Source organism: Nannobrachium achirus (genome assembly GCF_963921795.1).
Source record: "Nannobrachium achirus genome assembly, chromosome: 12".
Classification (NCBI taxonomy): Eukaryota; Metazoa; Chordata; class Actinopteri; order Myctophiformes; family Myctophidae; genus Nannobrachium; species Nannobrachium achirus.
In genome coordinates this window covers 64,826,950-64,853,983 of record NC_137832.1, presented here as the reverse complement: position 1 = coordinate 64,853,983, position 27,034 = coordinate 64,826,950, and the positions used below count along the sequence as shown (strand labels likewise).

The 27,034-nt window shown below is 45.9% G+C and overlaps 1 protein-coding gene across 1 annotated transcript in view; it reads left to right on the top strand.

The window, feature by feature from the left end:
• adgrv1 (adhesion G protein-coupled receptor V1) overlaps window positions 1-27,034 on the top strand; it is a gene marked incomplete at both ends in the record, with an annotated part of 385,866 nt that overhangs the window by 28,256 nt on the left and 330,576 nt on the right. The window contains 12 exons of the mRNA XM_080738840.1: window positions 4,958-5,134; window positions 5,510-5,733; window positions 7,301-7,333; window positions 10,413-10,539; window positions 11,388-11,573; window positions 14,425-14,605; window positions 15,177-15,340; window positions 16,020-16,143; window positions 17,614-17,880; window positions 22,009-22,135; window positions 25,147-25,370; window positions 26,133-26,557. Coding sequence (XP_080594966.1) covers window positions 4,958-5,134; window positions 5,510-5,733; window positions 7,301-7,333; window positions 10,413-10,539; window positions 11,388-11,573; window positions 14,425-14,605; window positions 15,177-15,340; window positions 16,020-16,143; window positions 17,614-17,880; window positions 22,009-22,135; window positions 25,147-25,370; window positions 26,133-26,557 — 2,259 coding nt within the window. The remainder of the gene's footprint in view (window positions 1-4,957; window positions 5,135-5,509; window positions 5,734-7,300; window positions 7,334-10,412; window positions 10,540-11,387; window positions 11,574-14,424; window positions 14,606-15,176; window positions 15,341-16,019; window positions 16,144-17,613; window positions 17,881-22,008; window positions 22,136-25,146; window positions 25,371-26,132; window positions 26,558-27,034) is intronic.

Below are 27,034 nucleotides of genomic sequence, written 5' to 3'. Positions count from 1 at the left end.
AAAGTACCTGCTTCACATTCTGGAGTAGTGCTGTAATTCTGTCCCAACACTTTCACACACGTTAACAAGAGGAGCGTACGCGCAAGCAGGGACGCGGAGGCACGCACACACGGAGGCACGCACACACACACACACACACACACACACACACGCGAGCACGCACGCACGCACACACACACACACACACACACACACACAAGTGTGGAAGAGGCAGTTTGACAGTGACAAATGGTCATTGTAGTCATCCAACACATCCTTAAGAGGGACAGAATTAGAAGCCATGCAGGGGCGTCACAAGGGGGGGGGGGGGGGGGGGGGACTGAGTTACCAGGGCCCAAGGTGGAGGGAGCCCTAATTATTTTATACTTTACCCATTGAAAAATAGCAGACATACAAGCTCACATGTGCGCAGATCTTTGTATTTTTTAAGCGAACATTTGTAACTCAAATTTTGCTTCTGGGGGGTCCCTGGAACTAAATATTTTGAGAAGGGGGTTCCGTGGCCAAATACATATCATTTTAGGGGTCCTTCACATGTAAAAGTTTGACCACCACTGACATAGAAACATAGTTTTCTTTCCAAAAACCTTAGAAGGATTTGAAATATTCAAAGTCTTCCACACGTTTTCATGATTTTTCAAAAATAGCGGATCAACAAGCTCGTAGATCTGCTATTTTTCCAATAGTTAAAGCACAAAATAATTGAAGTGAATCCTTGTACCCAGGGCCCAGAATGTGGTGCAACACCCCTGGTGCCATGAGAGAGGCTGGTCAGAGAAACAACAGTGGTGGCAATTAAAGCTGAATCCACTGAAACACTAAACCTACAACAACCTGAAGGGAAAGTGGCCAGCAGGACACTCTCAAATTAACACATTCCTCTCTCCATTCTGTTTTACAACCAGGCTGTTGTTCTGCCAAAAGAAGCTCCAACCATTTTCAATTTAAATGGCAAAAAAAAAGGAAAAAAAAAATCACAGGATTTATTTATAAATGTATTGTAATTTTAGCCCCCCTCCAATTAGATTAACAAAAATAAATGACTGATGATTTAAAAAAAAAAATCACACCCAATGTGAAGTGAGCGGTGGTCGTGCTTGCATAACGTCTTCAGACTAGGATTTGAGTCTAGGATGTACAGGCTATGCTACACACACACGTTTTGCTATGGCAAAACGCTGAGGAAAAAGGCTACAGACACACACACAGCCACTCGATGGAGCGGTTTACCACCGCTCAAAAATCTCTTCTTTATACCTCTGCTCAGTACAAATACAAGAGAGTACAGATATGAAAGAATATGAATCACCACCACAAACCACAGTGTATCAAGCAGGCATCTGGGCGACCAACCTACAAACAGAACAAGTTATTCCTTCCCCACATGAGTATGGATGGACCAAGGAATCGAAGGCATGGGTGCCAGTTTGGATGATAATTCCAGAGGTCTCCAGAGCATGCAGAGAGCTGATCAGATGTTCTTGTAAAGGGGACTGTTTTACCTGCAAATGTGGCAAATCAAATTTGGACTGTTCACTACTTTATTTGCAAATGTTTGACTCACACAATCATTTGTACTTAATTACATTTGTTTTTTTCTACATTTGTAGAAATTGTTGCGCCCCCTATGGGTGGAAGTGAAATCGCATTGGCTCTACGTTTATCATTGAGAGGCCACTAATAAAGTGGCCTCTCAATGATACAAATGTGGGACAGATAGGATGCTGCGTTCATGATTTGTGCCATTTTTTTGCTAAATGAACCTTCCCACACATTTTATAAGCCAATCGTAGCCAATCTGAAGGGAATATGAGAAATCAGACTGATGCATCTTGATCACATGAACAAAGACAAAGATTGTGGGAAGATTTGTGTGAGTTTTGGACAAGATTTGTTGGAGTAGTAGCAAAATATGTGTTTCAATTTGTGAAAAAAGTGAATCGGCCTGTTTTTTATTGGATATTGATATGGATAATTCTATGGGTAATTTTCAAAATAAAGTTTGGTACCTAAGGCTAAAATCCACCGTTAGGTCCAAAAGAAGCCTCAAGAAAAGTTTAGCGCTTTTATCTGCTTCGTTTCGATAATGTCAAAAACCAGGGTTAAGCCACCACACTACAGAGTGAGCAGACAAACATGATGCCATAAAGGTGGAACATGTCTGATGTGCTCATTGCGACCGTAGGTCGCACTTTAATATCAAAACCACCACAAAGTGTAAGTCAGTCAGTCCCTCCGTCTGTCTGTCACACCTCACACGTCACACTTTTTCCCTGCTTATATCTCCGCAACCGTTGCCCCGATCCATGCCAAATTTTGCACACACGTTCCTTGGCTACCAAACTACAACCTCCAAGGACCCCCGGAGCTCCAGGGACCCCAGGTCCCTGGGGGACCCCCAGATGTAAAAAATGACCAAATGCGCAAACATGACCAAATGAACACCCCAACGGGGCTGCTCACGGGGAATTCCCGGGGACCACCGACTCCTGGTGCTCCAGAACGGATGCAAAAGTGGTGGCGCCCCCAGTGGAGGACCCCCTACACTGCAGCTCACATAAAATGCCGTAACTCCGGCTAGGAGCGACCGGGACAGCCGGGGCCGGTACCTATTCGTCCGCCTTGCCGGCGCGGAGACCCCACCCCTCATTTCTCACATGGCCCTCTTCTAGCGCCACCATGAGGCCGATTCTTGCAAAACACATTTTTGGACACTGCTCCTACAATTTTCGCCCTAAAATCACGCAAATCGGTACACAGTATGTCTACACTCATCCCATCAACATGAATCTGTCCCATATAGCACCACCAGAGATTCCGTTAGCCGGTATTTACCGGCCATTGGCCGGTTAAATGTTTAATTGGCCGGTAATTATAAAGTCCACCGGCCACCGTGGCCGGCTGGGAAAATGCCTCTTAGGCTATTTTATCATTTAATCTTATTATTCACATAATTATTTGTCTACAGCAGTAAAGCTACAACCATTAAAACCTATCATAATTTTAAATTTGTATCATGTTCTGTGAGTCTGACGACAGCGAAGCTCACCGCTGCTGCTGCTGCTGCTGCTTCATGCTGCGCTGTGCGCATTAGATCAGTCTATATTCGTCGTACGATGGTTTCGCGCATTGAAAATATCAGAGCTTCAAGCTCACAACACGTCAGCAACGTGCCGCGCTGTGAGCTTGTATGTCTGCTATTTTAGATACGCAGGACGGCCATATGGAGAAGCACACATCACGTTTCACAGCTGACAATTCCAGCAGCTTGTCCAAATCAGCGCAATACAGCGTGGGTTTAGTGTTATGATCCGAACAGAACTGGGGTTCTTCCGAGGTAATCTAGACCAAGCTGGACCCAGTAGACGATAATAAAAAAGGGCCCCGAACTCTTTGGAATCACATGGATTAATTATACAAGCACGCAAATGACTTTCTGATCGCATGGATGTGATGCCACTGTGGTGGTCAAAGCAACAGAGGCAAGTCAACCTTCCTCCTTGCGCCATCGTAACATAACATTAACAAAACAAAACAAAGGTTGTATGTTTGCAGCCTTTGTTGTATGCATATTAAGGTTTAATGAGACGTGAAGCCAAAATCATATACTATTAACTTATTAATTTGTAGGCCACTGTGTGGCAGGGCACGCAAACGGTTCGCTTGAGTTGCGTCCACTTTAACTAGTATTCACTTCTTTTTTGGCAAGCGATCTAGGCCTACATAAGTAGGCCTAGATAGTTTAGGCTATTATTTCAGGAAAAGATTGCAATTGCATCCGTAATAAAGAGGAGCCCAGCGCTAACATAAAATGGTGTAATTATCAGTTGGGTGCACCATGCACACGCACATACAGTATCTCTTCTGCAAACACGTATGTGACGTTCATTATAATATGGCCGATAAATTAATTGATTGGCCGGTAAAATATAATCCTGCCGGCCAACGTGGCCAGCCCCAAAAATGCCTAGCGGAAACCCTGAGCACCACCTGTCCCATATAGCACCACCTCCAGGCCGATTTTTAAAAACACATTTTTGGACACTGCTCCTACAGATTTTGCCCTAAAATCACGAAAATCACTACACAGTATGTCTACACTCATGTCATCAACATGGATCAGGAAGATTTTGGCAAAACACATTTTTGCCCTATTTGTGGAGATAAGTGACCTACGGTCGCTTATCTCCCGATTAGGGAGCCTTACTGGTATAATATACTTATTGTTCTGACTCTGATTGGTGTATTATTAGCACTGTATCCTACTTACTGTACGATGCCAATTGAGTTACAGTACATCCATCCATCCATCCATCCATCCATCTTCAACCGATTATCCGGAATCGGGTCGCGGGGGTAACAGTTCCAACTGAGACCTCCAGATTTCCTTATCCCGAAGAACTCCACTCCCTCAGGGAGTATACCGAGGCGTTCCCAAGCCAGTTTGGAGATATAATCCTTCCATCTGGTCTTAGGTCTGCCACGGGGTCTCCTCCCAGTGGGACGTGCATTGAGGACCTTCCTAGGAAGGCGCTCGGGGGGCATCCGTACTAGATGCCCCAACCACCTAAGCTGACTCCTTTCCAAGTGAAGGAGCAGCGGTTCTACTCCAAGTCTCTCTCGGGTGACTGAACTTCTCACCCTATCTCTAAGGGAGATACCAGCCACCCTTCTGAGAAAATTCATTTCGGCCGCTTGTACCCGAGACCTTATACTTTCGGTCATGACCCACACTTCATGACCATAGGTGAGAGTGGGAACGAAGATTGCTCGAAAGACAGAGAGCTTTGCCTTACGGCTCAAGCTGTTTTTATTAGCTGAAATTGTTATTATTATCATTATTGTCCTTATTTTAACACAGTTCAATGATGATCAAGCAGGGGCATTGATGTACGCAAAAGACCCGACGGTGACGGCATGAACCTGAGGTGTTGTTGTTGTGGTCTTCTCTCCCCAGCTGGACACGGTGGAGCTGGTGGACATCGTCACGCCCGTACCTCCCATCAGCCCCCGCTTCGGCGGCGCCCTCAACCTCACGCTGACCGTCACGCAGGATATCGCCAACGGGGAGATCGGCTTCCTCAGCAACGCCACGGTGGTGGTGCACGAGCCCGAGGACACCAACACCAGCATGGTAGACCATCAATCTGTTTAATAGCTCCATATTCCGGTAACAATCAGTGCTATATACAGTAGCAGTGGTTTTCAACCTTTCTCACATCAAGGTCAATTATTTATTCGGCATTTGAGCCACGGATGACATTTAATCTCTCAGACCCAAAACGTAGGAGACGAGCTCCATCCCTACTTACAACTAAGTTAAAGTCTACGTAAGTGAACGAGCTCCATCCCTACTTCCAACTAAGTTAAAGTCTACGTAAGTGCTGTAGGAAGTTGATCATATTAATCTGGTCTCTGGTTATAAATTATGTACTCTAGCTGTAATGTAAGATGCCGGATATTTTGGGGCTTTTTGATCCCATGACCTTTTGACCCCCATCCCACACAGTTCTCCCTCCCGCTGCGGCGCGACGGCACGGACGGCCGAGCGGAGGTGTTCTGGAGCCTCCAGCCAATGGGAGACAACCAGGAAGACGTGACGCGCGAGGACCTGGAGCCAATGAGCGGCTCGGTGGTCTTCCTGACGGGACAGAGCGACGCCGCCATCAACTTCACCGTCATGGCGGACGACATCCCAGAGGTCAACGAGACCCTGCTGTTGACCTTGGACAGGTACTGGAGGGCAGGGCGGAAATGACCCGTTTTGGATGAGAGGAGATGTTTTACTTACTTAATTTGTCCAGTTTAAAGGTGTATTCAGTGATAATGAAAGTGGCCGGGGGTCATCTTGTCCCTTACTGGCTTACAGCGTGGAAATGTTTAGTTTTTTACACCATTATAATGTTCTCGTTTTGATCATTAGACCCAATCACTGAATATCGGTAGGCCTACGTCTCCAGCTTCAGGATATGTATGATACTGATTTACTACCAGACTGTGGCATTTAATGAGTTCAGTAGTTTACAATCTATTCTAGGCATTTAGCAGACGTTCTTAATTCAGAGCGACTGTGGTTCTCAAAACTTTTATTTTGACCATCATAACTAAACATCGTAACATAACTACGGCCATACTCTACCCTGATTGGTCGAGGACTGGCTGGCCACCTCTGAAAACCGAATCTAGCTATGCTCGTAACACGGGCCATGGTGGAAGTCCTTATATGGTCAGCACACATTCTAGTGAGGAGAATGAATGTAAAATGTACCAATTATAATTTTATTTGAATTAAATACAATCAGCGCCTGTTGATGAACAATACACATATGATGTAATGTAAATATGATATTATACTATTTATCGTCACTGTCGGGCAGAAACCTCGTATCTCCAAGTAAAGCCCTGCTTCATCATACAAGACTGTCGCACAAAACTAGTGAAAATAGCTGATCTACAAGCACACAACGCCTCGCGGTGTGTGCTTGTAGATCAGCTATTTTCACTATTTTAAATCACTTTTAAAATGATAAATACAAAAGAAACGGTTTTGGACAAAGAAGGTTTCCACCTGACAAGAACGATATATTATAATATTTAGCAAGAATGCTCATTTCCAACCATAGTCACCAAACAAGCAACAATGATGTAAAAACACTACAAGAAACACAGTACAGTACAACCGTTACAAAAGTAGGAAAAGGAGATAGGACCATGAATATGAGGTTAGATGAGACAATGTAGAAGAGATTTTAAAAAAAAACTAATCCCCAAGTAACTACAAGAAGGTTGGAATGCGAAATCAGAAATTCAGCTCGAAAAACATTCTTATCATGATCCGACGAATCAGGCCTGACCCAATATTTGATAGTCGGGGACTGCCCATAAGTCTGAAGGGTCATTAGTCTGAAGGTTCATTAGTCTGAATTTAGTTAGGGTTACTGAGGTTAAGGTTAGGGTTAGGGTTAGAGTTAGGCATAGTATTCTTAACAACTTCAGACTAATGAACCTTCGGACTAATGCCATGGCACCTGATAGTCACACTTCACACTTCTCAATATCATAATGTTAGGAGACACATATGGTATCATGGAATGGGCTAGCTTACTGTTATCCGATCCCATCCCTTTTTGAGTGTGGCATGACAATTGTCGATGTTATTTCTGCGTATGTGTACTGTGCATATACTGCCTGTGCGTGCGTGCATTTATGTGTGCGTGGAGAGCCATGCTCTGCTATGCGTTACGTTGTGATGATGAGAACGGAGCCTGTTCTTTCCTCCCACAACGACGCGGTGCTGCAGGGTGAAGACTGCACGCTTTATAGTGTACTTCGGGTAAGTGGAGAGAGAGAGAGAGAGAGAGAGACAGAGAGACAGAGAGAGAGAGAGAGAGAGAGAGAGAGAGAGAGAGAGAGAGAGAGAGAGAGAGAGACAGAGACAGAGAGAGAGAGAGAGAGAGAGAGAGAGAGAGAGAGAGAGAGAGAGAGAGAGCGAGCCCTACTGGGTCTCTTTGTGTGCTGTGTGTGAATCAGGATCTTTGTCTATGGGAGAAGGGCTCCACTTCAGGAGCTCTTCTCTTCTGGGGGCCTTTTGGTTGATGTGGGGGGGGTGCATGGACTGGAGGTGAGGGGGGGGGGGGGTGCATGGACTGGAGGTGAGGTGGAGGGGGGGGGGGGGGTGCAGTGGTGGAAGAAGGACTTTTTACTTAAGCAAAAGTAGCAACACAACAGTGTAGTAATGCTTTACTTGAGATCAGAGCTCAAAGTCATTATGCAGAAAGTTTGTCAAAATGTTTCCAAAATAGTCATGTTGTGGGCTTGGCCAGTTAGATCTGCTTGTCTGTAAGATCTGTAGTTTCTGTTAGCTTGGATTCCCCGTCGATGATGTCACTGGTAGACGCGTTTCTGAACTGTCCACAGCCATCAACAGTTTTGCCATTATAATGAGCATTAGAGACGAGCAATGTTGACATGAAGAAAGGTTAGAAACGGGTGAAGTGGTCCTTTAAGAACATTACTTATTACGTAAATGTATTTAGTTGGCTTCCACCACTCGTGCATGTGCATGTGTTTGTACTGTGTGTGTGTGTGTGTGTGTGTGTGTGTGTGTGTGTGTGTGTGTGTGTGTGTGTGTGTGTGTGTGTGTGTGTGTGTGTGTGTGTGTGTGTGTGTTTATGTGTTGGTATGAAAGGGGGAACAGGGACTCTTCTTTCAATGCGTTTCGGCCCTTGAATGAAGAGGACTGTGGCAGTGTGTTTGTGGCAGCGTTTGTAAAGACGTCACTGTGTTGTGTGTGTGTGTGTGTTGTGTGTGTGTGTGTGTGTGTTGTGTGTGTGTGTGTGTGTGTTGTGTGTGTGTGTTGTGTGTGCATGCAAAGAGCCGCGCAGGCCGCTTGTTTGGAGTGTTCAATCCTGTCCTCTGTTTGTTTCTAATTTACTCGCTGTGTGGAGCTCCCTGCTTGGCCCAGGTTTTCTCTCAACACACACACACACACACACACACACACACACACACGCACACACACACACGCGCGCACAAACACGTTCACACAAAGAGACCCCTGCGGAGATGGTTGGAGCGGGGTTGATTGACACGGTTAACCCATTCAGGCCTAGAATTATTGAATGCTTTAACCAGTGAAAAATAGCAGATCTGCTATTTTTGAAAAAGTCGTGAAAATGTGTGCAAATCTTTGACTATATGTATTTTCAAAGCGAACGTTTGTAACTAAAATTTTGCCTCTGGGGGGTCCCTGGAAATAAATATTTTGAGATGGGAGTCCGTGGCCAAATACATATCATTTTGGGGGTCCTTCACATGAAAAGGTTTGAGAACCACTGACATGGTAGTCTCTCAAGAACAGACTAACTGAGCTCCAGTTAAGTGAAAAGGACCTTTTCTTTGACGATGGCTGATAGGTTTTAAAAAAAAACCTTAGAAGGATTCAAAATACACTTATAGAATCGGGTCAAAATTCTAATTTTCTCGATTTTTCAAAAATAGCAATTCTACAAGCCGCGCTGTGAGCTTGTATATCTGCTATTTTTCAATAGTTAAAGCATAAAATAATGATACAAAATAATGTGTAACCGTTCTAAATGGGTTTAATAAGAGTGGTCTAAACAGCATATGGGCTCGGCCCGGCAGCGCTGAATGAACACGAACACGAGCACAATACAAGGAATGCTACTGATTAACATGTTTCCACATTAGCGCCGTGGAGGCCGTTCACATTGCATCTGTTGTTGGTGGACGCTACGCGTTTCACTGTGCAGCAGCAGTGTTGTGTACGCTCACTGTTAGACCCCAAACAAACATTATTGTTTTATATCTCCGTATCTTAATTAACTGGACTCCAGGCTTTCTGAGACACAAAGAAAGACCGCTCTGCTGGCTACTGTTTTGTTATTATAGCGTTGCTGTCACAGGAAGAAACCTCTGAGGCCCATCTCCATATTTTTTTTCCTAACGCCATAGGCTACCTGAGCCTAGTACAGCATCACACAAAAGCATCAAAAGTAGCAGATCTGCAAGCCCATTTGGAACTTGTTGATCTGCTGCCAGTACTTTAGTAATTTTATAATTTGAATCCTCAAAATGTATTCTGTTTTGGACACAAGGTTTCCAACCTGACGATATACAAAATTGTTTAGGCGTTGTGTCATGACCAAGAAACAGGGGCTGAGTTACTAGGGTCCAAGGTGGAGGGGCCCTAATTATTTTATACTTTAGCTATTGAAAAATAGCAGATATACAAGCTCACAGCGCGGCACCTTATGCTGCCCTGCAAGCTTGTTGATCTTCTATTTTTGAAAAGTCGTGAAAATGTGTGCAAATCTTTGAATATATGTATTTTTTAAGCGAACATTTGCAACTCAAATTTTGCTTCTGGAGGGGTCCCTGGAACTAAATATTTTGAGATGGGGGTCCGTGGCCAAATACATATCATCTTGGGGGTCCTTCACATGAAAAGGTTTGAGCACCACTGACATAGAAACATAGGTTTTTCCAAAAAAACATAGAAGGAATTGAAATATTCAAAGACTTTCACGATTTTTCAAAAATAGCAGATATATAAGCTCAGTGCCACGCTGTGAGCTTGTATATCTACAATTTTTCAATAGTTAAAAGTACCCAGGGCCCAGAATGCTGTGCGACACCCCTGCCAAGAAAACTAACTTTATGTTTGTGTGTGTGTGTGTGTGTGTGTGTGTGTGTGTGTGTGTGTGTGTGTGTGTGTGTGTGTGTGTGTGTGTGCGTGCGTGCGTGCGTGTGTTGCGTGCTTGTGTGTGTGTGTGTGCTTGCGTGCTTGTGTGTGTGTGTGCGTGCGTGCTTGTGTGCGTGCGTGCGTGCGTGCGTGCGTGCGTGCGTGCGTGCGTGCGTGCGTGCGCGTGTGTGTGTGTGCGTGCGTGCAGGAGTAACGTGGAGAACCAGATCTTGAAGGCAGGCTTCACCAGCAGACTGGTTGTGATCGTGGAGAACGACGACCCTGGAGGGGTGTTCGAGTTCTCTCCCTACTCCAGAGGACCCTGGGTCATCAGCGTAAGACCACCCCTCAATCTGTATGACTGTATAACTGTCTGGGTCATCAGCGTAAGACCACCCCTCACATCACTGTGTATAACATCTGTGTTTAAGACCACCCCTCACATCACTATGTATAACATCTGTGTTTAAGACCACCCCTCACATCACTATGTATAACATCTGTGTGACTGTATATCTGTCTATTATCATCATCCGCTGGCGTGACATGTGTCCTATACAACTGTCTCGTTCTCACACGATAAGAAATAACTCATGGGAACGACATATTATTAAGGGGGAAAAAAACATGAAATGAGAAGAAGCAGAAGCGTGTCAAACCCAGACAGTTTTTAAGTTGCTTGATTCAGTATTTAGATATTTAATTATTTGTTATCAGACATGACCCTTTCCTATACAATCCCATTGCAACATCTTAACCATCTTAACCATCGTTGTTGGTGTGTGCCAATAAAACAATGTAAAATGTTTGTCCTCCATTGATTTGCTACCTTTTTGGGATTCCTTTCAATATAATAGACTTTAGGTCTAGCACTCAACTGAGAAAACCCATTGTTGATGCGCAACCACTTTTTCTTATTTAACAATCCATTTTAACCATGTTAGATTCATCATTCTGGTGACTGATATTGTCCTTCTAATGCATGTTGGTTTTTCAATTACTTTTTCCATTTATTTGTATAATTGTTTTGGAAAATGAATGAAATGAAACCAAATAAAATATAAAATAAAAACAAATGAAAACTGTTTGAAAGTGAAATAACACTTGAAAAATAAAGCAACACATGTCCCTTTAGGGGAAACGTAAGCAACATTACTAAGACCAGATGTGTGTCTCCTTGTAGGAAGGGGAGGCGGTGGAGCTGCATGTGGTGCGGGCGCAGGGCCAGCTGCTCAAGCAGCTGGTGCGCTACACCGTCACCCCGGCGGGCAACCAGGAGTTCTACGGCGCCACGGGCATCCTGGAGTTCAAGCCGGGAGAGAGGGAGGTGGTGGTGGCCCTGGTGGCAAGGCCCGACGGTGTGCCAGAGGTGAGGGGGAGAGAGGGAGGTGGTGGTGGCCCTGGTGGCAAGGCCCCACGGTGTGCCAGAGGTGAGAGGGAGAGAGGGAGGTGGTGGCCCTGGTGGCAAGGCCCCACGGTGTGCCAGAGGTGAGGGGGAGAGAGGGAGGTGGTGGCCCTGGTGGCAAGGCCCCACGGTGTGCCAGAGGTGAGGGGGAGAGAGGGAGGTGGTGGTGGCCCTGGTGGCAAGGCCCGACGGTGTGCCAGAGGTGAGGGGGAGAGAGGGAGGTGGTGGTGGCCCTGGTGGCAAGGCCCCACGGTGTGCCAGAGGTGAGAGGGAGAGAGGGAGGTGGTGGCCCTGGTGGCAAGGCCCCACGGTGTGCCAGAGGTGAGGGGGAGAGAGGGAGGTGGTGGCCCTGGTGGCAAGGCCCCACGGTGTGCCAGAGGTGAGGGGGAGAGAGGGAGGTGGTGGTGGCCCTGGTGGCAAGGCCCGACAGTGTGCCAGAGGTGAGGGGGAGAGAGGGAGGGTGGTGGCCCTGGTGGCAAGGCCCCACGGTGTGCCAGAGGTGAGAGGGAGAGAGGGAGGTGGTGGCCCTGGTGGCAAGGCCCCACGGTGTGCCAGAGGTGAGGGGGAGAGAGGGAGGTGGTGGCCCTGGTGGCAAGGCCCCACGGTGTGCCAGAGGTGAGGGGGAGAGAGGGAGGTGGTGGTGGCCCTGGTGGCAAGGCCCGACAGTGTGCCAGAGGTGAGGGGGAGAGAGGGAGGTGGTGGCCCTGGTGGCAAGGCCCCACGGTGTGCCAGAGGTGAGGGGGAGAGAGGGGGAGGTGGTGGCCCTGGTGGCAAGGCCCGACGGTGTGCCAGAGGTGAGGGGGAGAGAGGGGGAGGTGGTGGCCCTGGTGGCAAGGCCCGACGGTGTGCCAGAGGTGAGAGGGAGAGAGGGAGGTGGTGGCCCTGGTGGCAAGGCCCCACGGTGTGCCAGAGGTGAGAGGGAGAGAGGGAGGTGGTGGCCCTGGTGGCAAGGCCCCACGGTGTGCCAGAGGTGAGAGGGAGAGAGGGAGGTGGTGGTGGCCCTGGTGGCAAGGCCTGACGGTGTGCCAGAGGTGAGAGGGAGAGAGGGAGGTGGTGGTGGCCCTGGTGGCCCTGGTGGCAAGGCCCCACGGTGTGCCAGAGGTGAGGGGGAGAGAGGGAGAGAGGGAGGTGGTGGCCCTGGTGGCAAGGCCCCACGGTGTGCCAGAGGTGAGAGGGAGAGAGGGAGGTGGTGGTGGCCCTGGTGGCCCTGGTGGCAAGGCCCCACGGTGTGCCAGAGGTGAGGGGGAGAGAGGGAGAGAGGGAGGTGGTGGCCCTGGTGGCAAGGCCCCACGGTGTGCCAGAGGTGAGAGGGAGAGAGGGAGGTGGTGGCCCTGGTGGCAAGGCCCCACGGTGTGCCAGAGGTGAGAGGGAGAGAGGGAGGAGGTGGCCCTGGTGGCAAGGCCCCACGGTGTGCCAGAGGTGAGAGGGAGAGAGGGAGAGAGGGAGGAGGTGGCCCTGGTGGCAAGGCCCCACGGTGTGCCAGAGGTGAGAGGGAGAGAGGGAGGAGGTGGCCCTGGTGGCAAGGCCCCACGGTGTGCCAGAGGTGAGAGGGAGAGAGGGAGAGAGGGAGGAGGTGGTGGCCCTGGTGGCAAGGCCCCACGGTGTGCCAGAGGTGAGAGGGAGAGAGGGAGGTGGTGGCCCTGGTGGCAAGGCCCCACGGTGTGCCAGAGGTGAGGGGGAGAGAGGGAGGAGGTGGCCCTGGTGGCAAGGCCCCACGGTGTGCCAGAGGTGAGAGGGAGAGAGGGAGGTGTTGGTGGCCCTGGTGGCAAGGCCCCACGGTGTGCCAGATGTGAGAGGGAGAGAGGGAGGTGGTGGTGGCCCTGGTGGCCCTGGTGGCAAGGCCCCACGGTGTGCCAGAGGTGAGGGGGAGAGAGGGAGGTGGTGGTGGGCCTGGTGGCAAAGGCCCGACAGTGTGCCAGAGGTGCGTAATGCAGTGGCGTCAGTTCAGCAAAAGCTAAGGTATGGCAACATGACTGGTGTCTTGCACGTGCGTGCAAGACACCAGTCATGTTGCCATACCTTAGCAACAGGCATGATGACAATGATTGATAATATGATGAAAGTATTATTTTACCGCAGGCACAAGTAAACATGACTGCTGCACTTGAAAAAATGTGCTGCTGCTGCTAATTAACAATACTATTGCACCTCTGCTGACCTACTGAACCGGGGAATAAACCATTTGCCAAGATAAGGGGGATACAAGTGTTGTGGAGAATATAATATCATACGTGTTGATGGCGATAATTTTGTTCTAATTTGCATTGTAGTTAGTTTAAAGTGATTTAATAACAGAATAATATGAAACATTTGTTTATTTATTTTAAGAAGTACATTTTATTTTATTACATTATATTTTTTGCCATACCCAATTGACACCTCTGTTGTAATGTACATCAGTGGTTCCCAAACACTGGGTCGGGACCCATTTGTGGTCCCTGCTATTTTAGGCCATCAAGCCGCATACCACAATATAGGCAGCGAGTCGCAGGTTTGATTCCCCAACCCGACAACATTTGCTGCGTGTCACTCCCCGTCTCTCTCTCCCCGTTTCCTGTCTCTCTACTGTGTTCGTTCTGTTTCAATAAAGGCAGAAAAGCAAAAAACAATAATATAAAAATAGTTTATTACACACATATTTCCGCATAGACCTTCAAAACGTACTTCAAATGATCTGCCAGCTCTAGAGATTGTTTTGAACAGTTGGTCCAATAACACACAATGTGTATGTGTGTGTGTGTGTATATGTGTGTGTGTGCGTGCGTGCGTGCGTGCGTGCGTGCGTGCGTGTGACTGTGTGTGTGCGTGTGTGCAGCTGGACGAGAGCTTCTCTGTGGTCCTCAGCAGCCACAGCACCCCCCCCAGTCGCCTGGGCGCCCACAGGGAGGTGGGCATCACGGTCCGGCAGAGTGATGACCCCTACGGGGTGGTCCAGTTCCTGCAGGCCGGGCTGAGCCGGGCCATCAACGAGAGCAAAGACAACCACACACACCAAGGTACGGCACAGACACACACTCTAACAGGGTTCAGTTTGAATGCACATTTTGATTTAGTTCCTAATGTAGTCTTTTGCCTCAAATTTCATTTATAGTTTTAGTCTAGTTTAAGTTAACTCATGAGATATTTGTCGACTAAATCTACAGTTGATTTAGTCGACTAAAATGTATTTTGGATGGGCTGTGATGGTGTCGTAATCCCCGATTTGTACTTCAATAAGGAGACATTACGTTGTTGCAAACACAATGTTTGATTGCTGATGATGATGATGATGATGATGATGATGGTGATGGAATAAAAGATAAAACATTTTGGCATTTAGCAGTACAGTCTTCACTCTAGACGACTGAGCCCAGGTGGGGTTGAGGATGGAGGTGGGTTGCTTGTTGCAGGCTGAAAAGAGAATGACGATTAACAGCTGAAAAAGGCTACTTTACACAAGCATAGTCCAGTGTTTTTCATTTCTTAAAGAGATTACAGAAATACTGCTGTAAAACCTCAAAGAATAGATCACTACCCCATACGGCCTGTTAAATATTGAACCTGGTGCTGCACTGTTCCTCCGCCCAGCGGTCTACCCAGTGGCCCGGACCAGAGGCCGGTTTGGACAGGTATCCGTCTCCTGGGTGCTGGAGCCCGGCCAGTCTGGAGACGTCAGGCCCGTCCAGGGAGACATCGTGTTTGAGGAAGGAGAGCACCTGAAGAACCTCACCCTGTTCTCTGTACCCGACCAGGTAACACCCTGTTCTCAGTACCAGACCAGGTAACACACTGGAGCAGTGCTGCTCACACTCAAAGCTTGGTTAAACAAGGGTTACAACAAGGGTTCATATTTTAGATAGTCATTAGAGAAAAGAAAATATGAGTGTTAAAATGTTTTCATTTACTTGATTTCATTTTAAGATTTGCATGCATGCCCCAGGTTGGGGGCATGCATGCAAGTGGCTAATTATGTATTTTTAGACACAATAAGCCCATTTCAAGATGCACCGCAATCTTTCATGGGCAGATGTGACTTATGGGGGCTGGCGTAAATAGTAACAAAGAAATTGCTGGCTTATTGTGTCTAAAAATACATATTTAGCCACTTGTACGCATGCCCCCACCCACTGAAATCAAAATACTAAAATCGCTAAAACAATAGAAAGCAGTAAATAAAAACATTTTTAACACTCATCTTTTCTTTTTTCTTATTACAATCTAAAATATGAACCCTTGTTGTAAAAAAACAAAGTTGTCCTTTAAAAGACATTTCTCAAGTTGAAGTCTATTGCTAGTCATTATCAGGGCCTCTACACTGGAGGATTCACCCAATCATTGGAGTTTGGAGAACAATTAGATTGTCTCGGAGGTTGTCCTATGCTTATATTATAGTGTTTGGTTTGTTTGTTTGTTGTGTTTTATGTGATGCAGATCCCAGAGGACCAGGAGAACTTCACCATCACACTGTTAAACGCTACAGGAGGAGCCAGGCTGGGGGAAAACCTCAATGCCACCCTGCACATCAACAAGAACGATGACCCCGTCTACTTTGCTGGTAAACCTTTCTGTTTAATGAATACAACCTCGTTGTAGACATCCTCAACTCAAGAGTATCTTCATTCAATGGCCAGCACTAGGACACCCAGCAGTAGTTCTCAAATCTCTCAAACCTAGAACTCCCAAATTCATATGTATTTTTGGCCGCAGACCCCCTTCTGACAATGTTTTGGGTCAGGGACCCCCAGAAGAGAAGATTTATTTTTTTCAAAAATAGCAGATCTACAAGCTGTGGGCTGCTACAAGCTCACAGCTTGTAGATCTGCTATTTTTGAAGCGGTGAAAACCGCTTCCAATGAATGGCTTTGTGTGTATCACGCCCATATATGGTCATTTCAGTCCAGAATGAACAGGCTTTTTCAAAAACAGAATGTCCGTTTAATTACCATATATGGTGAACTCAGTCCAAAATGAACAGGGTTTTTCAAAAACACAATGTATGTCACCTCATGTCCATATATGGTCACTCCAGGCCAGAATGAACAGGTTTTTTCTGTCCTGTACGTGCAAAATATCAGTCCAGAATGAATAGGCATTTTCAAAAAGCAAAATGTGTGTCCCATGTCCATATATGGTCATTCCAGTTCAGAATGAATAGGCGTTATATGTCCTGTACGTCCAGAATATGTGTGCGGTGTCCCTCCCGGTCAGATGAATGGTGCGGTGTCCCTCCCGGGCAGATGAATGGATACTTTGAGGATTGGTCAAGCTTCACATGATAATTTGGCCTTCAGGTTTTATCTGTCTTGTACATGCAATAGGTCTCACCTATTGCAGCAATGACAAATAGCCGCATAAGAGCAAAGGCAAAGGCACAATAAGAATATACAGATGCTAACAGAATGGTAAAAAGGAGCATTTAGGCAGACAAGAGTAAATACATTGAAAATCTAGCAGAAGTTGAAAAACTTAGTAGGCCACAAAGATAACAGAAACTGAAATAATTATAGAGGGATGCAGTTGACAAACAACTAAGAGACCAGCAAGCAGGACTTTTTATATATTTTTTTAAAACCTATTATACCGGCTGTCATACCGGCTCTCCAGACAATTCTATACTAAGATTCACCGCTTCACTTCGAACCGAGGTTTGATTTTTTTAATAGCCAACATATAAATTGGTTAAAATGATTGTAATGCTGTATGTAGTACAGTAACTAATTCACCTGGGGACCCCCTGGAACCCGCTCAAGGACCCTCGGGGGTCCCCGGACCCCACTTTGACAACCACTAACCTACACAGTACTGGTTGACAAATGTCAATAAAGTTATTCGAAGCATAAGGACTGCACCGGATTGGACACGATGCACAACTTTGTTGTAATGATATGAAACAACCGAATCTACTGATTGTATTAATGATCCTTTAGTAGCTGTGGGAGATGATATTGAATGAATTATGATCATTAAAGTTTTATTCCTTCTCTCTCTCTCTCTCTCTCTCTCTCTCTCTCTCTCTCTCTCTCAGAACCCGTGGTGGTACGGATCCAGGAAGGGGGCGTGGCCAACTTCAGCGTCATCAGGGCGGGGCGGACGGACTTGGTCACCACGGTGATGTACCGCGTCGAGTACGTGGGCGACGCCTCGCCGGACGACCTGGCGCCGCTGGGCAACGACTCTCTGCTATTGGTGTACGACGTGGGCCAATGGGAGAAGAACATCTCAGTGGTCGCCGAGGACGACGACGTGCCCGAGACGGACGAACCCTTTTACATCGTTCTCTACAACGCCACAGGTCAGAGCCGGGGATCGTTTATCCTAAAAAGAACACTCACGATAATCGTATTGTGGAGATTTCATTTATCGCGAAATCATCCTCCGTCTTCACTTCACCCTTTATTTGCTGACCTACATATCCAGTACCACTTAAACACTCTATAATCCACCGCATGTCAAATCCCACCCCATTTTGCTCTTGTTACTAGGTGGGACTAATTTACCAGGGCAGATTCTTTTATAATGGAAGTGGTTTGGGGAAAAAAGATTTTTCATAGCCTCATTATAGCTATTTAAAGTACCAACAGAAACACATCTACGTGATATTAATACAAAGGGAAGAAAAAAGTACAGTAATTACATTGCAAAACAGTAGTTTTCCCCCGAAAATATAAAGTACCAAAAGAAACACATCTACGTGATATTAATAAAAAGGGAAGAAAAAGTACAGTAGTTACATTGCAAAACAGGGGTTTTCCCCCCAAAATATATGTTTTAATTAGTTTAATCCCAGTGGGACAGAAACACCAGGGCAGGTTGTTTTTATATTGGAAATTAATGGGGAAAAAAGATTTTTCATAGCCTCATTATTGCTATTTAAAGAACCAAAAGAAACACATCTACGTGATATTAATAAAAAGGGAAGAAAAAAAGTACAGTAGTTACATTGCAAAACAGGGGTTTGCCCCCCAAAATACATGTTTTAATTAGTTTAAACCTCTGAAAAAGTCGGAGGAGAGATACAGAGAGAGAAAGCGCAGTGCATCTTGGGTAGGAAGCTGTCAGCCAGCCTATAAATCCACTGCAAAATAGGCTGGCTGTCGTAATTCTGCCCATTTAAAATATATGTACCCAATCGAAATTCTTAGTTACATTGATAAGGTTCATGTGAACTAGTCTGTTGAAGCTTATTCATAATAATGATCGAAATCGCTATGATCGCCCAGCGCCGTACTGCACGCTGTCCGTGCTCCGCAATGCGCACCGCGGTGAAAGACTGAAGCAACATTCTCCCACTGCATAACTCCACCCCCGGTAGCGAAAAGTGAATGTTTTTTTCTGGTTGGCCAGTCAGGGAGTCTCAGGGACCAATCAGAAGGCTGACAAACGGTCTATTGGTAAAACTGACCTGTAAATAACGTACTTGACGTCTTTTTTTTCAATCTCTACCAAATCTCTTTGCCAAAAAATAGCCAAACTACAAGCTCACGCCTCGTTGCGACACGTTGTGAGCTTGTAGATCGGCTATTTTTTGGCAAATGTTTTTCCCCAGAATAATGGATGTTGGGGATATTTTATCACGATAGTAAATCGCTACAGTACAAAGCTCACAATGCCTCGCATTGTGGATTGTCTATTCTCAAAAATGTTACCTCTTTCTTTGATATTTGACCACAGCCCAGACACAGACCAAGTAGACACAATGTTGCCACATTATAATGAGCTTTAGTGAGGACCAATTATATGAAGATAAAGGTTAACAATGGCTGAAGTTGTCCCTTTAAATGAATACATGAAATAGAATTCATCTTTCTCTCCTAATCCTTTCTAATCCCTTCTAATCCCACCTGAAATGATTGAGAGGGACGAACTGTCTGTCAATCCTTAGGATGGACTCACTGCTCCCCTCTTTTCACCATAACTAATAGAACTAGCCCTTACCCGTTCAAAGATATGAGCTCTGAAATGATGTGCAGTGTGTGGGTTATGGGATGTGCACTGTGCACACAGTATATGAGGGATGGAAAGTAACTTTAACTGGTGCTTGCATGATAATATGTAGGAGCATCAATGTAAGAAATACCCGTTCCATTTAACGGCTACAGAGATACTGTGTACCGATCTGCATGATTTTTGGACAACATCTGTAACAGGGCCCGCCCGCCCGCACACACACACACACACTCCCCCCCCCCCGTGTGTGTGTGTGTGGGTTTGTGTGTGATTGTGCATGGCCTGAACAACAGCGCCCCTCCCTTAACATGTGTGGTCACAAAAGGTACTGTAGGCTAAATAGATATAGATACACCATAACAATGCTAATATACAGCATATGATTTGTGAAAGTGACCAACGGGCTTCACAGTTATGTCAGGTGTGTTCATATGCTATTGGTGATGCGATTTCAGATCAATTGCTCCAGCCACTGAAGAGAAACGCTGTGACAGACAGACACTCACTCAGACACTCACTCAGACAGACATTCGCTAAATTATATGTTAGATATAAGATGTACAGCTATATGTTGTTAAAAAAAAGAAGCTATTTAAAATATTTTAAAAGGTTTTTCAAAAATAGTAAAAAATGGCAAAAGAGTTTAGGGATGAGGGGTACATCGTGGACTAAAATAGGGCCCATACCGTAGTCTTTCTTGGTAACCGTTGGTTTCGAAACCCATAGCTCAGGAGTCTTCAACCTCAGTAAAACCCATAGCTCAGGAGTCTTCAACCTCAGTAAAACCCATAGCTCAGGAGTCTTCAACCTCAGTAAAACCCATAGCTCAGGAGTCTTCAACCTCAGTAAAACCCATAGCTCAGGAGTCTTCAACCTCAGTAAACCCATAGCTCAGGAGTCTTCAACCTCAGTAAACCCATAGCTCAGGAGTCTTCAACCTCAGTAAAATGAATACAAGAATACAGAGCAGTCCACGGGAAAACACATTGGGGGTGAGTGTGTTTTGGGGTGAGGGTTCCCGGTTACCTTGTCGACCATTCCTTTAGTGCAGAAGAAGGAAGGAACTTTATCTTACAAACTCAAGCAAGGTCCTGTTGATGAGGGGGTCCCGGTAACAATCACACTTTGCCATCATCTGAATATTTATAGCCTCCTCGTTCCAGCTTTCTCCCCATGTCCTTATCAGTCATTTCCGTACCGCTGGAGGAGGGCCGCCGCTAGCTTAATTTTAGCGCCGACTTTGGTGACACAGGAAGCCCTCCTAATCCCTGGTATTGTGTGTCTGTGTGTGACGAGACTGAAAGAGCGGTGGGGGGGGGGGGGCTTCGCCAGGTCCTTAATTAAGTGGACGTCCGGGTTTTCTGAGACACAAAGAAGAGACCACACTGTTGCCTAGTCTGCTTATTATAAGCGACTTAGAGCTTTTTTTTTCTCCTGTCGCTTGTAAATATTGGTCGTTGCGGGTGGCGTTTTCTTTTTCTAAAAGTTGATTGTTTATTGTTCATTTGGATCCCCATTAGCTACTACCTTAGCAGCAGCTATTCTAACTGGGGTCCACACAGAAATAAATTGAAAACATTTTACATGACAGTACAAGAAAACAAAAAAAATCAAAAATCAAAATCAATCCCGAGTAAAAAAGTTTTGTTGCTTTTTTGGGCTTTGCTTCCTGATGTTGTGTTTCTCAAACATTTTCACGTTAAAGATCCCCCCCTTAACTCATTTGCCGCGATCCCCGAGCAAATCCCCTTCCATGCCCGAGGAGCCCGAAGATTTAATTAGCTTTAATCATTATGAAACAATTAAAAGTATGATCGCTGTTTTTCGCTGATTCAGACTCTTTAGGCCCGCCTCCTAACTGTATCCTGCCGCATTTCCGGTTTTGACCGGATCTAGGTTTCCCTATCCGGTCTGAGCCTGGGCCATAGTCCCGCCTCCATTGGTTTACATTGTAACAGAAGAGGAAGCTACTCAGCGATGGAAAGCTCGTTTTTCAATCCGATTTTTGCGTTTGGAAACTTTGATCCAGTCTTTACATGCCTGCGGATTATGATCCCCGCACATAACGTGCGTTTTGTGCGCGAACGTGTCCACGCATTACCATAGCGCACAGCTGGCTGTTTCCAATGTTTTTTTATGTAAACAAGGCGGACGATGGCGGATACAGTCTGGCAACGGATATGTCTATTTCAATGGATTTTTTTTTATTCGAAAGCTGTCATCGAGTCTACACGTCTACTACGTGAGTCACGCACAGATTGTGCACGATGCGTGCGCGTGCCCATGTTAAAAGGTAAGGACAATTTGGCAGCTGCTTAGTTCAGCTATGTTTAAAATGGCAGCAAAAAAGTTAATCTGTCGTCACTGTCGGGCAGAAACCTTGTATCCCCAAGTTTCAAATGTGTATGTTTTTTCGTAAATTAATGTGTAATTAATGTGTAAATGAATAGTGTGTGTGTGTGTGTGAACCCAGGTGATGCTGTGGTCTACGGTGCTGACACCGCTACGGTGGTGGTCGAGGCCAACGACGACGCCAACGGTATCTTCTCCCTGGACCCCAGTGAGAAGGCTGTGGAGGAAGGAAGCTCCAACAACTTCTAGTAAGATCTGTTGGAGCCCTAAACCTTATACTGTAGCTCTCCTTCTAGTAAGGATCTGTTGGAGCCCTAAACCTTATACTGTAGCTCTCCTTCTAGTAAGGATCTGTTGGAGCCCTAAACCTTATACTGTAGCTCTCCTTCTAGTAAGGATCTGTTGGAGCCCTAAACCTTCTACTGTAGCTCTCCTTCTAGTAAGGATCTGTTGGAGCCCTAAACCTTATACTGTAGCTCTCCTTCTAGTAAGGATCTGTTGGAGCCCTAAACCTTATACTGTAGCTCTCCTTCTAGTAAGGATCTGTTGGAGCCCTAAACCTTCTACTGTAGCTCTCCTTCTAGTAAGGATCTGTTGGAGCCCTAAACCTTATACTGTAGCTCTCCTTCTAGTAAGGATCTGTTGGAGCCCTAAACCTTCTACTGTAGCTCTCCTTCTAGTAAGGATCTGTTGGAGCCCTAAACCTTATACTGTAGCTCTCCTTCTAGTAAGGATCTGTTGGAGCCCTAAACCTTATACTGTAGCTCTCCTTTGAACCTTCTAGTAAGGATCTGTTGGAGCCCTAAACCCTCTACTGTAGCTCTCCTTCTAGTAAGGATCTGTTGGAGCCCTAAACCTTCTACTGTAGCTCTCCTTCTAGTAAGGATCTGTTGGAGCCCTAAACCTTATACTGTAGCTCTCCTTCTAGTAAGGATCTGTTGGAGCCCTAAACCTTCTACTGTAGCTCTCCTTCTAGTAAGGATCTGTTGGAGCCCTAAACCTTATACTGTAGCTCTCCTTCTAGTAAGGATCTGTTGGAGCCCTAAACCTTATACTGTAGCTCTCCTTCTAGTAAGGATCTGTTGGAGCCCTAAACCTTCTACTGTAGCTCTCCTTCTAGTAAGGATCTGTTGGAGCCCTAAACCTTATACTGTAGCTCTCCTTCTAGTAAGGATCTGTTGGAGCCCTAAACCTTATACTGTAGCTCTCCTTCTAGTAAGGATCTGTTGGAGCCCTAAACCTTATACTGTAGCTCTCCTTCTAGTAAGGATCTGTTGGAGCCCTAAACCTTATACTGTAGCTCTCCTTTGAACCTTCTAGTAAGGATCTGTTGGAGCCCTAAACCTTATACTGTAGCTCTCCTTCTAGTAAGGATCTGTTGGAGCCCTAAACCTTATACTGTAGCTCTCCTTTGAACCTTCTAGTAAGGATCTGTTGGAGCCCTAAACCTTATACTGTAGCTCTCCTTCTAGTAAGGATCTGTTGGAGCCCTAAACCTTATACTGTAGCTCTCCTTCTAGTAAGGATCTGTTGGAGCCCTAAACCTTATACTGTAGCTCTCCTTCTAGTAAGGATCTGTTGGAGCCCTAAACCTTCTACTGTAGCTCTCCTTCTAGTAAGGATCTGTTGGAGCCCTAAACCTTATACTGTAGCTCTCCTTCTAGTAAGGATCTGTTGGAGCCCTAAACCTTATACTGTAGCTCTCCTTCTAGTAAGGATCTGTTGGAGCCCTAAACCTTATACTGTAGCTCTCCTTCTAGTAAGGATCTGTTGGAGCCCTAAACCTTCTACTGTAGCTCTCCTTCTAGTAAGGATCTGTTGGAGCCCTAAACCTTATACTGTAGCTCTCCTTCTAGTAAGGATCTGTTGGAGCCCTAAACCTTATACTGTAGCTCTCCTTCTAGTAAGGATCTGTTGGAGCCCTAAACCTTATACTGTAGCTCTCCTTCTAGTAAGGATCTGTTGGAGCCCTAAACCTTATACTGTAGCTCTCCTTCTAGTAAGGATCTGTTGGAGCCCTAAACCTTATACTGTAGCTCTCCTTCTAGTAAGGATCTGTAGGAGCCCTAAACCTTATACTGTAGCTCTCCTTCTAGTAAGGATCTGTTGGAGCCCTAAACCTTCTACTGTAGCTCTCCTTTGAACCTTCTAGTAAGGATCTGTAGGAGCCCTAAACCTTATACTGTAGCTCTCCTTTGTTTAGAGCAGTGGTTCTCAAACGTTTCAATTTCAAGGTCTTCCCTTAACTCTGACAGTATACAAATGGAACCAAATGGACCTGTTCGGGTCCATTTGGTTCCATTTGTCAGGGTTACAGAATTGCATGGGTCAATTTAGACCCCCCCTTAACACTTCCAGTGCCAATTACATCCAGGAATGCAATTATTGAACAGGAGATGTTTAAGTCAATGTATTCACTAATAAATTAATATCAATTAAACTATACAACTTTTCTCTTAGTTAAAATAAGCACACGATTCCTGATGAAGCTGGTGGATTTGACATCCTGTACGGTATGGCTCAAACGTGCCACACAGAAAGAAATCAAGAAAGTCGGACAAGTACTACAGTGTGTTGCCCTGTTGTGCAACGCACTAATGAGCTTTTGTTTTAGATGTTTGGCAAGGATAGTCTTAAAGTGATCCCTGACTAATACGACAAATATGCCTTAATACATTATAATTGTCCTCTATAACTACAATATAAAATTAAAAACACCTTCAATATTTTATTTCTTCAAGAAATAGCAAATCTTTCACTCAATAGGGGAAATGCATGTCGCAAGTTGATGATGTCATAAATGTATCTATCCCTATGGAATTTATGGAATGCATGTGCAAAAAACACATTTGAAATATTGAGTTGATGCTCATATTAACCATATGAAGTATTACGTTTGTTTTTATTTGCACATGCATGCCATAAATTCCATAGGGATAGATCACACATGACATTTATGACATCATCAACTTGCGACGGGTATTTCCCCTGTTGAGTGAAAGATTAGCTATTTCTAGAAGAAATAAAATAATTAAGGTGTTTTTAATTTTACATGACATTTTGACTTTTGCTGCCAGTTGTATACGATATAGACTAGGCTTCATCTCTCTCTCGGAAAAGGGGTCCTTGGCCTGAAAACGTTAAAGACCACTGATCTAGAGAGCTCCACAACCGAGGTCCTCTAAATTAGACGAAAGATCGGTGCTCATGATTCTCTGCTGCAGCGACTCTCATGTCTTCTCTCTTTGTCTCTGGTCAGCGTCCTCCGGGCCAGGGGTCATTTCGGCGAGGTGAGGGTGTTCTGGCAGCTTTACGCTAACGACTCCCTGACCCCTCTGGAGGAGGGCCAGGAGTTCAGCAACACGTCGGGCTCCGTCACCTTCACCACGGGACAGGAGAGCCTCCCCATCGTCCTGGAGGCTGTCTCTGATAGGCTGCCCGAGTTTAACGAGTTCTACGTCCTCAAGCTGCTCAACGTCTCCGGTAGGGACGGGAAGAGGGGTGGGGAAAAGTAATTTAACACATCTCTTGCCAACCCAGAGTTTCCAGAGTTTGGGCTGTTTTTTTTTCAAACATCTTTTTTTTTCAAAAATGTTTTTTGGGCCTCAAAACATTTATTAGGCATGATCGCGGTCGCAAAATTGCATGTTTAACCCCCATACCAACCCATTCTTTCAAACATGGCAGCCATGTTTGTTTACATCTGAAGAAAACATAATGGCTGCTATATCATGAATGCCTGAACGGATTTCCAAGCAGACTTTTTTGTTTGAAAGCTGTGAACAGCATCTACACACGTGGTGCATGATTTAGGCATGGGCGTGCACGATCCGTGCACTATGAATTACATGGAAGTCTATGGAGACCATGGCATCTTAGACCTTCAAAGAGATTTAATTGATTGCAACGAGAGAGTTAAGTAAATGTATGAATAGTCTGGTATTCAGAATTTACTCGAGTAAATTTACAAAAGTATTGGCATCAAGATATACTTAAAGTACCAAAAGTAAAAGTCAAGCTCGTAGAGCTTGTAGATCGAAGCGGCGTTGTGAGCTTGTAGATCTGCTGTTTTCACTAGTTTGGGTCTTTTGGGTCTGGAGCTAAAAGGTTTGTGAACCTCTGCTTTCCACCCCTTCCAGGCGGCTACCCGGGGGAAGGGTTAGGGTTAGGTAACCCTAGGTTAGGTAACCCTAGGGTTAGGTAACCCTAACCCTAACCCTAACCACTGCTTTCCACCTCTTCCAGGCGGTTACCCGGGGGAAGGCGGCAAGCTGGCGGAGACCTCCCTGAACGCCTCGGTGCTCGTCCCCTTCAACGACGACCCCTTCGGCGTGTTCGCCATCGCCGCCGCCGACCTGGACCAGGAAGTGGCCGAGGACGTGGCCGTGTCCGAGGAGGACGGCGACCCGGACCCGGACGTGTCCGGGAACGTGGCGTCCTTCACCATCCTGCGCCAGCAGGGCACGTTCAGCGAGGTGGGCGTGGCCTGGGAGATCCTGTCGGGCGGCTTCCCCGACGGCCTTCCTCCCGCCGACGACCTCATCCTCTCTGCGTCGTTCCCGCCGTCGCCGGACGTGGAGCTGCGGCCGCACGAGCGGAGGCGTCACTCAGCCACGGACGCCCGCTTCTTCTCCGGCCGCCCGGGGGCCTACGGCACCGTCTCCCCCGAGGTACGGTAGGCCTGTCACGCCCGTCAACTGTCGGGCAGAAACCTCGTAGCTCCATAAGTTTGGAATTTGTATGTTTTTTCGTAAATTACGTAAAGCCCTGCTTCATCATACAAATGTGTCACACAAAACGAGTGAAAATAGCAGATCTACAAGCACACAGCGCCTCGTTGTGTGCTTGTAGATCGTCTGTTTTCACAATTATAAATCATTTTTAAAATGATAAATACAAAACGGAACGGTTTCGTACATACAAGGTTTCCACCCGACAAACTTATTGCATGATTGTGTAATCGCAATTATTTGAGATAACCGCAATTATGTTCGCATTATCGTCATAAATGTTCAAACTGAAATAACAGATCTAAAATCTTAGCTTATAGATCAGCTATTTCCGCTTTTTGAAAAAAATATGTCAGTCATTTCTTTGTATATTTAAGTTATTTGTCATATGTATCAGTTTTGATTACGAAGCCTAAA